Raw genomic sequence first — 12,055 nt, 5'->3', positions numbered from 1 at the left:
GCTCCTGAAAAGACAAGAATGCTTCTTGCTAAATAAAATGAACTTGTCAGGCAGAGACCTGGTTTAAGAGGAGCCAAAAACCTGCCAGTGCTGGCAGCAGCACCATCCGCGCTCGGTGCTATTTCAAGGGGAACTGCCCATTGCAAGGTCTGCAGGGTGAATCACAAGCAGTTAAAAATACTAATTAGAAAATCACAGGACCTGAAACTGAATCGTGTTCACCAGCAAGAAGCAACCAAATGAGTTTGTATGTCTTGGGTTTAAATACACATCACAATTGGATGGGGATGGTTAAACTGTACAGGTCCTGCTCATACCTTTAAAGGAGCAATAAATAGTGCTAGGAAAACACTGAACATGTTTTACACCTGGGCTGTAGTGGTTTTAACACACTATTCCTCTAGTTAAGCATTTCCAAGGCAGACCCCAAAATAAAACGAAGTGCTCCTCTGAAGCACGGGTTAGCATCTCACGTACCCTGCAGTGTACTCACGTTCGAGCCCATTTGTCCAGTTCTTCATCCAAGTAAGCTTTAACTTTTCTTGGCTGGAGCCCAAGAGAATTCCCAGCAAAGTATACACAGCTCTCCTCTCCATTCACCAGGCTCAGGTCAGCTGCAAAGAGAAACCACAGAAACAATATAGAATAGAATCATAGAATCTTTTATGTTGGAAAGGACCTTTCAGATCATCGAGTCCAACAGTTAACCTAACACTAACAAGTCCACCACTAAACCATATCCCTAAGCACCACATCTACACATCTTTTAAATACCTCCAGGGATGGCGACTCCACCACTTCCTTGGGCAGCCCGACATGCGCATGGGAGCGAGTACAGGAGGGACAGCACACACGTGTGCGCACACACACACACACACACACGTATCACCACCCAGATCTTTGCCTGCTCCAGATCTCCCTGGGACACCGTGGTCCTCATGTGTGAACAGAGGAGCTGCATCCTGCCCTTCCTTCCAGGACCCCATGCAGGTGACCCTGTAAAGGGGTCTAAGGAGGAAGACAGCTGTGCAATCTGTCGGCAGTTATTCCCCTCATCCTTCTGCAATTTTTGGCCTAGTCCATCTAGATCTCTTCTGGAGCTAATGTGAGTTCAGGGAGCATTAAATCCTCAGGTGTCTGGGGCTGTGTGGGAAGCAGACACTGGTACCGATTTTGTCAGGTCTGTAACCAACGGTGAGAGAATAGGGAGCATTTTCCTGACCAGGCTAACCACTTTTCTTCCATCATCAATATAATCCTACTCAGAGCCACGAAACTACTTGAATCATGCATTTAATAAAAGTTAAGACTAGGTAAATCTGTCTCTTTCATGTAAGTTCTTCCTGCATAATTAAATTGCTATTTAGAAAAACATAGTCTTTGCACAGAATATTTTAAGTCAGTCTCAAAAGTTCTTGTCTTGTCAGCATATATTGTGGGCTGCACTTCATGTCATCATCATCATCCGAGGAGGAAATCTATGTTGACAAATCCTTTCAATGATTAGGAGAAAAGCAAGGCGGTAGAAATTTATAAATAGTAGCTCTAGTGAGGTTCTGAACAATCTAATTACCCCGTGTCATCATCTATCAATCCAAACATTGCCTTTTTCTATTATTTCTCACGTTAGGATTCTTGGAGGGACAAGTGATGGTGACCTTCTAGAAGTAGTGAGCAATTTACATTCATCTATACATATACTTACAACACCCCGAAAGCTAACATTACACCTATTTTCTGTAAATATAGTCAATATACTTCAGAAAAAAGATCAAAAACATAACAAATATGTTAAGATACATGCTCTAAACAAATTATAAGATCACATTTCTCTCTGTGCAAATTTTATGTTAGGGCTGTAGAAAAATAGATTAAATGGCTGGGAAAGGTCTCTTACTACCTTTTGTACTAACAATTACCAACTTCATTGAACTTCACCAGAAACACATTTTTCAGAAGTATAGACAACTTGGGTAATTTCTTAATTAAAGCTTGAGAAGCTTTTAAAAAGCATAAGTCAGAGACCAATTTCAGCCTCGTCTGTTTTACAGATACTATGTCTGCTTTTCATCTCTATTCTAACATGAATGAAAACAGAGAGGCATAAATATTATCCATGCTTCTAAATGGGTTCTATTAACAGTTCTTTTCCTATCAAGAAACACAATAATACTGTCTCATTGGGAATAAAGAGAAGGATCTTTGCTCAAGAATTTGCAGCTCAATCTCACTAATATTCTTTATACTCCAGTCAAGCATTAAAACAGGTAAGGAATTATAAGCAACTTAGCTTTTCTTGCACCACAGTCCTTCCTAAATAAAATGCCTCTTGAGTCACTGTTGGAGAGAAATGGTATTACCACTTTGATAAAGTGTATTTTTCTACTTTATACCTGTTACTTTGGATATTCTTTTTTTTTGGCATATTATCGACTCTGTATTGGGCTGTACTCTCTTGCTTTTCACAAAAAGCCATTTACTTCCTCCTCTCTGACATCATTAAAAGATTCATTTTGGACCACTGCTGCTTCCCAAACTAGGCTTGTTTTTTGCAGCATCTTTGTTATTTCACAACTTCTCCTGACCAGCACACCGTTGTGCTCCAACATTTCCTCAGTCAATGTGATATTCTTTACAGTAACACATTTGTTTTCTTAAGACTAGTGCTTGTCTTTCCCCAGATTATGCTGTCCTCATTTCTCACAGTATTGGCCTTTTTTCTTTCTGGAGGAGCTGTGGTTGACATGCAATATATATTGAAATATTCAAATAGGAAATAAGCACAATTGACGAAATAAAGTCTGGTGCAAAACAAACAGGAGATAATAATTGAAAGGTGTCCTCAGAGTAGCCTGAATAAAAAAAATACGTGAACAATAATTTACATTAAGATTAATTAAATACATTATAAATTATTCTCACAGCTACTCAGATTCATGCAAACTAGTCAGCTCTAATAACGTTCATTATTTTGCATACTAAATATACCCATTAATCTATATTAAAGATGTATTTCTATATCTTTTAAACCTCAAAAATAAAGCAAGTTAATTTTCAGAAATATTCAGTCCAAACAAAAGGGAAAAATACAATGTCTTTATTAACAACAAAGGAAGGACTAAATCTGTTTATACATTGTCTGAGTCCTATCTCTTGCTGAAGGATAAAAGATCACCTCTTTCATACCTTCCTACCCCCCCCTCCACAAGCCCTCCAAACAAGGAGCCAGATTTATAATGTTAACCACTACCTTTAACCATCTCTTCAGGGAAATATAGCTCAACACTTTCACTCTGGGACATCTTTTTATTCCCAAGAAACCCAAATGATTCTCTCTTCCTTTACAAGATGACAAAGCACAAGCCATCGCCTTAATCAGATTGGTGATTTGGTGCCCCATTGCCAACTGCAATCTCGTCATTCCTACCTCCCTCCAGTGCACGAAAAAGCATTACAGAGACTTTGTTGTCATCTTGAAGAGCGAGGAGATCCAGACGTTTCTCTAAATCTTCTGCTGTCATCTTTTCCTACCTGCTCACCTGAGCCTCGTCCCTCAGGGCACATAAAACCTCGAAGATTTGCCAGGGAGTTAGTCAGCTAGTTGTTTCCACTTGATCAATATAACAAATAAACAGCCATGACAGTTTATAAGTTGATAACTAAATTAAACTATTATAATGACTTTCTAAATATTTTTATGTACGTAATCTTACAACTGTCTCCTGTGGGTATTCTCATCTGCTTCTTGTAAGGTTTCATTTTAAAACCTCATTGTAATGTTTTATGTAAATATATAAAGAATATTTGATGGCTAATAACTGTAATGACATTTATCTTCAGAAGCATGTTATCTAGGATCCGCTCCTGTGCTCAGATAAATGTCACGGGAGATCTGTCTCTGTGGTATAGACACACAATGTAAATATATATATATATTTGCACCCCTGCTGTTTTTCAGCAGGGAAGCTGTTCCTGATGACAGCTGAAGCACAGAAAATAGACAGGGGAAAAAGAGGAGGGGAAAAAACCTCAATTTGGGAACACGAGAATGATGGGTTCTCTGTGCTGTTCAACTGGTACAGCTATGTAGGCTGCTTATCTTCACTAAAACATATACATCCACAGTCTCAGAAGTAAATATTAGGGTAACTGAGGAAAAAAACCACATCAGCAGTCTTTGGTCTAAATATCATAGTAATTGAAAAGCAAACAATAATGGAGGATGGAAGGGAAGCAATGAATACTGTCACAGGGATATCAAAACCTCTGCATACTTCTCAGAAGATTCTTTAATATGAAGCTGCTGAGACACTACACTGAAAAGTGACCTTTCATATTCTTGAGACACATTTCACATGCTGCAGTCAAAGACATGGCTGCAGTTCAGGTACCCTGGTTGAGCTGGATTTCAACAGCACTGTCAGATTAAGGGCAGTAGCACGACAGCCATGTGAGCTGCCTTCCAGCATCTTTCCAGCTTTGGAGGGACCTTTTGCAGAGGCACGGTGGCAGCTGAAGTGGCTTTGAGTACAGAATAGTCACACCCAAACAAACAAATGTGGTTTAGGAAACCTCTCAAGCAACCAGAGGGAAAAAGAAAAAAATGACTTCTTGGCAGGTGGGCTGAGAACACCTCCTCTGAATGGAGGAAGCACCTAGTTTAAATATTTTTAAAGTGTCCGGTTCTGCTCTTAATAATATAAATAGCAAAACTCGAGGATTTAAATGTGGGAAAAGATAAGGTAATACCATCAGTACATAGACAACTAAGATTTATCATCCTCATGTCCTAAGGACAGGAGCAGACTGCATTCCCAACATTCATCATCTCTAGGCAGAAAGATACTGAAGACAAAGATAGTTTCAAAAGATGTCCAGGAATTCAAACAATTGATACCATTTTCTATCAGAGATCTTTACTGGACATGATTTGGTGAATGTACCTGTAATTTCTCATGTGCCATCAGTACAGTTCAGAAAAAAAAATCTGCAGAAAATTGTATCTGCATTTATTAGAAAATTAATATATTTTTCAAGAAAGTTCTATTATATTTTTTTCCTTTACTTTTTAATAGATGCTTTCTGCCAAGGCATGACTATGAATGACTATGCTTATATATGTTCACAATCTAATTCACAATGCCATTTCTTCAGCTTCCAGTGTGTGATGACCAGGGCCTGCAGAGCATGGACAGGTTTTGCTCCCCATGTATTTGACATGTGACCTGAAAACAAACCCAGACAGGACTCGGGAAGCAGGAGAAGAGCCCAGGATGGTGCTGCCTCCATAGCTGGCTGCTCCCACCAGGTTTCCCTGCATGATTTTGGCCAGACACAGCAGCAGTGCTGGGTACAAAAAAAATAAAGTGGAAATGTTTTGTACTTTTGCTGGGTTAGGAGTGCTAACTCAAAGCAAATGCTTCCCTCCCAGTTTGCCAGCCCTCCCACACACCCCTCCTGCCTCCCTGCCTGCACACCAGGTCCTCTTTCAATAAATGTGGCCCCTGCTCCCATGCCCAGGCAGTCCACAGGCTCCTCAAAACAACCTACAGACCAGGAATGAAGCAGAAAACTTCTGAGAATCATTTTGCTTGACTACATTAAAGCCATGTGCAGTTACATATTTGTAGGCAATTCATGAGGAAAAGTGGGAAAGATCTTCAAATAAAAGGTTTCATTATGAATTATTTGCTCAGATCAATTATTTGTTCTACGGCACAGTCTTCCATTTGGCCTCAGGAAGAAAATCATCTCTACTACTTGCAATAAGGCATAAATGTTAATATAATATACATACCATCTCTTTCATTAACTAAAATAATTGTAACTAGATAGATAATACCGAACTATATTATACCAAGGAAGCAACTACTCCAAACTACAAGCTACATTGCCGTTTCAAACCATTAGATAGAAATGCTTCTGCCTGTAATTTTCAATCAGTCACTATATTGTTCAAAGCAGCTGACTGACAGCATAAGCACCACGTAAGTACTGTATCCTCACATTTTATTCAGGATGGGAAGGAGAGCATAAAGCTTTCGGTGCTAGAATAAGTTGATGGATTGATTTAGCAACATCAGGGACATACTGTGCTCAGATATGACTGCAGTTGCTCAAATCTCATAAGTGGCAACGATTTCCAAAGATTTGTGATAAACACACGCAGAAGATATGAACCCCCACCCTTCCCCCCTGCTCTCCCACTGTAATTAAAGTTCTCACTTGGAGGCAGATCCTTGACTTTTGGGATACAGAAACATTCACAAAGATGCTTTAACTCATCTTCTTCATCTAAGCAAAAAGCAAGTTTCTTGTCTGCGGGACTGCATCCTAGCCGCAAGGCAGTCTGTTCTAAAATGGTTGCTGGTAACGCAGGAGAAGATGGATCCATTTTCAGGTCATTCAATTTCACCTTAAAATGAGAAATGCCACAGTTTAGCTTCTGCAGTATGCATATTCACAAGTGGCTGATAAGCAGCCACTTAAAGCGGCATCACTCAAGGTTCAAACTTATTTGACGTAAAGCTTTTTAAAAGTGAAGTATTTGAATAGAATGGTAAAACTGATCAATTCAAGTATTTCCAAGGCAGCAAATTGCTGTAACCCCCAAAGGCTTTATTTTGCCCCCCTCTAGAGATACGATGCCATTCGTGTTTTAAGCTATATCGGCAGCTTCTAAATTCTCCCACCAGACCGATACCAGTTACAAACGCTGAAGTGCCATTCACAATGTTGAGATCTCAAAGCCAGAGGCAGCATTATTGTTTCTGCAGTCTGTGCTCCTAAAAATAGCATGTGCATAGCTACACTGAAGTTGTTTCCGGGCTGTGCAACGTTCAGCCTCTTTCAGCTTTTCTTTGTCATAAGTAGGAGGGGGTGTTTGTGTACAGCCATGCTCACGTACAAGGGCAGAGCAAGCAGGATGCAGATGGCAGACAAAGGCATCGTTAGAAACGTAGCTTTCATAGACGAGGACCTTGAATTAATATTTCTTTCTAGCTACAATGAATATCCTGGTGTTATAGCTCCATTTGTCCCGGGAAAGGAGAGAAGCCCAAGTCAAGCTGCAAACATGAGACCGTAGTTTTTAATACAATATCCAAAAATGTAACTGCAAAATTTACAAGCTCATTGATCCTTATAAGAAGAATAGTTCTGTAACTACAATGCTCAGAGACACCATTGTGTTCAAGATAGCACTTGTGCACTTGGCTTTACAGATCTATGGGCAAAGAAAATTCAAAAAAAATACTCTGTACTTTAGGGTAAAACTTCGCCAGTGTTGCCTGCTGAGTTCTGTTACAGAAGGCAGTCAAGAGGCTCACTGGAGTACTTGGTGGGTTCCCCAGTTTAGGGAACTGTATAGTTAGACCACAGAATATTCTCTGCCTTTTTAAACATCCCCAAGAGTTATGGTGCAACAGAAAAACTCCAGGGGATAGGCAGAAATAGGACAAGATTAGCACACAATATGCAGCATAGAGCCACCAGAGAATATAACTTTCTCCCCTCTGTTTGAAAGAGAAGTCTTTAAGTACGTATCTTCCATAAGTACCAGTTCTCTTCTTAAAACCAATAATATATTACAGACAGTTATCTAGAAACAAGCTGTGGAGAGAACAACAGATGATTATATGGGTTGTAGCCAGCTGAGCATTACATTCATTGTCACTTGACCTAGCTTGGGGTTTTGTGGAAGAGAAGTTCTGAGAGTCAGTGTGATGGTATGTTCCAAGTTACAGATTTTTTTAATTAAATCCCTTATGACACATTCTTCTGTATTCTTTTTTGTACAAATACATAAATGCAGATTAAGTTCCTTTATCAAATTTTTATACCAGTCCCTGAAGACCATCCAGAAGAGCTTCACTGACAGATATGAGAAGGACAATAGTTAGTATTTAAATATAAACCCCTAAATAGCACAGCCTCATTACAGCCAATTAATCCAAACCTGTTTATACTCTAGCCAAATGGCCAGCATGATGCTAGTTACCTAGTTTAATTTGCTATCATTTAGTTTATGATGAGAACATTTTCTTTTTCCCCTCCAGACTTGATGTCTTACACAGTAACAATTTTTTGTCTCACATCAGCACATACAGTTTAAAAAAATAACGCCAGCAGAGCTCTTTAAGACAGCAGTTTTCATTTAGCTAATGTTCACCCTCTCCTGAGAGTTATTGGAGATATCCTATTTTTGTGCTGGTTCCGCACAGGTTGTTCACACCTCCTCATTGTGACCAAATTTACCATTCCCACTCATCCATCCTAACCATCCCTTAGCTGATAAAAAGGAAAATAAAATGGCAAAAATGGTTGAAAAAAGAAAAAGATATTTGAAAAATCTTCGTTCTCAGAGTGTTTTTCAAGGGATCTAGGAGGCAGAGGGCTACACCTAGACAAGTAGTTGGGTGTGATGCTAAAGTGGCTGAGCTGGCTGGAATCAATACACCCAACTAGCAACCTCCTGAAGAGTTGCCACCCCACTGAAAGCCCTGCAGATGGGGTGACCAGGGTCCCTATTCCCCAGAGAACCAGTTCTCAGTTCCTCCACAGCTGAACAGCAGATCCAAGACCTTGCCTCTGCCAGCTCTTCTGGTGGGGTGTGGGTAACGACACATGTGCTCTTCTGCAGGTCAGAAGAGTACTGACCTTCTGGACTTTATTTGGCAGTCATTGGGGATGATGGTTTAGAGATCTTTATTTCCTCCAGTAACTGTTGTAAAACATCTAGAAAAGCAAGCTAGGTTCACAGACACTGTGGCCATCACTAATACAGGCACCTCGTTGTAATCTAAAGACACTGTAAGGTAATTTAAGTGTCACTTCTCCAAATCACAAATTTTAAGAACCCATAGGCTTAATCAGTGAATCAGGGTTTATTTTTCAAGCAATATTAGGATCAGCATTTGGAAAGTAAAACCACTTTTTGTTTCCAATGGCTTATTTCTTTGATTTACAGCACTAGCATGAGTGTCCTAATCCCATAGGCATTATCAAGTCATGTCCAGTACATACTCACATATTCAAGATATAGTCCTCTATTTTTAATAACAGTGACATAGCTCCTGAAGTAAGGGAAGGAGCCTTTTAATCTCTCTAAACAGATGACTCACTTGAATTAGAGATATTTGTTCAGTGATGCTTAGCTGCCCCGGTCCCTAGGAGGGGGACCATGCAGCATTGGTATTGCAGTAACCTATGTCCTCTCCTGGATACAGCCTATGAGGAAGGTTTGGGAGCCTCCAATATTTATCTCCTGGGGGCCCATACAGGCAATGCCAGCTAATTCCCCTGTAATTTATGATCAGGAGATGGATGATAAGGGTGCTTGAAGGACAGTTTGGTTTTATACACCAGATCCCTCTCATCTGGTCTGTAGATTTTCTGCTTTACACCATGTGGACACAGCGCAGCATCCTACCATTTGTCTTACTAGCCACCATTTTTCAGTAAGGACACACAGTTATTACAGTGGATTAATGACTATCATATTCCAGGTCATCTGCTGACCTGTCTGGCAAGCATAGACAGGTTTTGTTTCCATTTGAGGCCTGACCCAAAACCCACTGAAGTCAATAGGTATCTCTATTACAGACAAAAATTTCTGGATCAGGCTTTTGGTTCCCTGTCATTGCTGTAGTTTGCTGCATCTGATCAATGACTTACGTTTATTGTGATTCTTATTTATATTAAATTTTGACAGCAAATATAATATTAAATACAAAGATCTAGAAGCTAAAAATGATTAAGTGCTCAGAGGTATCTGATTTAATACAAACATTATGAAATAAGATAAAACTACTAAAATAAAATCAATCAAAATCCTATTGAGGAATGAAATCCCAGAGATTCAATTCTGAGACCAGAATAAGAAAGTACTTTTGTCCTTTGAATGGGAATTAGGCTTCATATAGAGGGAATCCCGTAATTTCTCAGTTGTTTTTTTTTTACTCTGACTAGCATTATTGCATTTTCTAATTGCTCCAGAATAAGGTCCCATGCAATTATTTTACAATAATTGATGAGTCTTTTGTTGTTTTCTACAGGTAGAGCAAATACATTTGTATAAGAACAACACACCTTTATTCCATCCAATTATTTTCATTTAACTGAAAACTATATTCTGTATCCTCTTCAAATTAAAATTCAGACCCATCAGTGCAACATGTAATTCCCACCTTGATAAACATGGTTCCTTATCAGGATTTTTTTCATAAACTTAAGACTAAAAATTATCAACATTCTAAGACAAACAACTTGCCTCCACCACCTACTTCGAAAAAAGTTTTCACGTGTTTTCTTCTTCCTTTCCTTGAAACTTTATTACACTTTTTGACTTAATACACATAGATGACATGAAGTCAGCATATTTTTTTTTTTCATTCTTTCTTTGCTCTTTTGACTCTTCCACAGAATTTGCCTGTACTGTACTGATTCAATGTAAAGAACTCACCAATGACTGTTGGCAATCTTTCCTTTTCAAAAAGAGCATATGCAACTTAAATTAAGAAAGTAGTCATTATTACATATTTTATCAGCACAGATATCAGCCCTGCTACTTCATCTCCCATTTTAAAACTCTAAAAGACAATGGATGAGAATTAGTCAGAGACAAGTGACACAAATGTCTGGGTGATTATTTCTGTTTTGTCCTTTATGCATAATTTACTGACTAAATAGAAAAAAAAGTGTGAATATTAGCAAGCCATCTTATCAATCTTTCACAGGAAGGTCCATTAGGCTTAATTATAAGAATGACAATTTGTCCTATTTTTAGATCCACTTACAATATTTTTATAAGTCTACACTGTGTCTATGACTGTATCTTGATGTCTTTATTATAAAAAAAGTCTGTAAAGTCCCCTCACCCCCCTTAAACATTTTCTTTAAATATTCCAAGATGTTACTCACAGTCTTTCTACCCAGCACAGTGCTGACAGGCATACAATGAATCCCTACTTAAAAAGCTGGATCTATCTCCACAGAGAATAAGAGTTTATCATGGAAATAGCATGTCCTGCACTTTCTGCCCCCCAATAGCTGTTTACCAGGTTGCTAAATGCAGCTCAGCACACAGACCTTTGACATTTTCAGGTTAGCTTCCAAATGAACCCTTTGGAAGGAAAACCGGGGGTGTGCACATGGATAAGCGTGCAAGTTTGCAGTATAGGTCCACACTGTCAAATTACACCCACTGAAAGCACCAATAGCACTGTGGATTGAAGTTGTTTTAAAAGCAAACAAAGAAAAACTACAGAAATGCACAGTGTGTAAGGGCTGCTTCTCCTTCCCATCTTTGCACAAACAAAATTACTTTTGTGAATACAGTTTTGCAGAAGGAAGTTCCTAAAAAAGCACAGCCCAAAGCAACGCACATTCTAGATTACTTCAGGTTAAATACCCTTCAATGAATTTCTTTAAATCACAGAACTGCAGAGAAAGAAAAATCTAAATATTCAGAGCACACCCAACAACAGACACACAGCGGCAAACACAACTGTATAATTAAATGAGTTACATAGCACAGTGTCACAGCTGCAGCAAGGGAATGTGACAGAGAGGAATTATAATAAACTCAGTTACTTAGAGTAATTTAGGCACATATTGACCTTCATGTCAAGAAGTGGTTTAGTGTTAAAAGTAATTTTACATATAAAACTCCTATTTTCCCCTCCATAGTGAAACCACGTTACCCTGCGGTTGGCAGCCGTTCCTGAGAGAGGGTGATGAAATTCTTGTGCAAATACTCGGCATTGCATGAAGAAACAACCACAGTCACGTGCCTGTTCCTCCAGACTCTGACCCGCACAGCAACCAAACACATGATCTCTGAAAGTTAACCAAAAACCAGGTATGTGTGTGTATATATATATATATGTTGGGTTTTTGCCCCTTTGTCACCATGGCCAAACTTAAAGCTCTGATTAAATTTAGAAGGCCCCTTTCTCCCATACAGGCACAAGAATACACAAACAATTATAATGAAAATGTTTTTAAACCAAACTCTTTTGCTTTAGTGAAGGAGCAGATTGATAGCATAACAGCT

General features: G+C 39.0%; 1 protein-coding gene across 1 annotated transcript in view; it reads right to left on the bottom strand.

Annotated features, from left to right (window-relative positions):
• KYNU (kynureninase) overlaps window positions 1-10,959 on the bottom strand; it is a 57,387-nt gene extending 46,428 nt beyond the window's left edge. The window contains exons 1-3 of the mRNA XM_068408059.1: window positions 10,921-10,959; window positions 6,226-6,415; window positions 494-614 (exon numbers count right to left, since the gene is read on the bottom strand). Of these exons, the coding sequence (XP_068264160.1) occupies window positions 494-614; window positions 6,226-6,415; window positions 10,921-10,953 (344 nt within the window). The 5' untranslated portion in view covers window positions 10,954-10,959. The remainder of the gene's footprint in view (window positions 1-493; window positions 615-6,225; window positions 6,416-10,920) is intronic.
• Between the last annotated feature and the right edge of the window lie 1,096 nt (window positions 10,960-12,055).

The sequence above is a fragment of the Nyctibius grandis genome, chromosome 9 (assembly GCF_013368605.1).
Source record: "Nyctibius grandis isolate bNycGra1 chromosome 9, bNycGra1.pri, whole genome shotgun sequence".
Classification (NCBI taxonomy): domain Eukaryota; kingdom Metazoa; phylum Chordata; class Aves; order Nyctibiiformes; family Nyctibiidae; genus Nyctibius; species Nyctibius grandis.
Note: the sequence above shows the minus strand (reverse complement) of the source record. Positions and strands in the feature narration are given on the sequence as shown.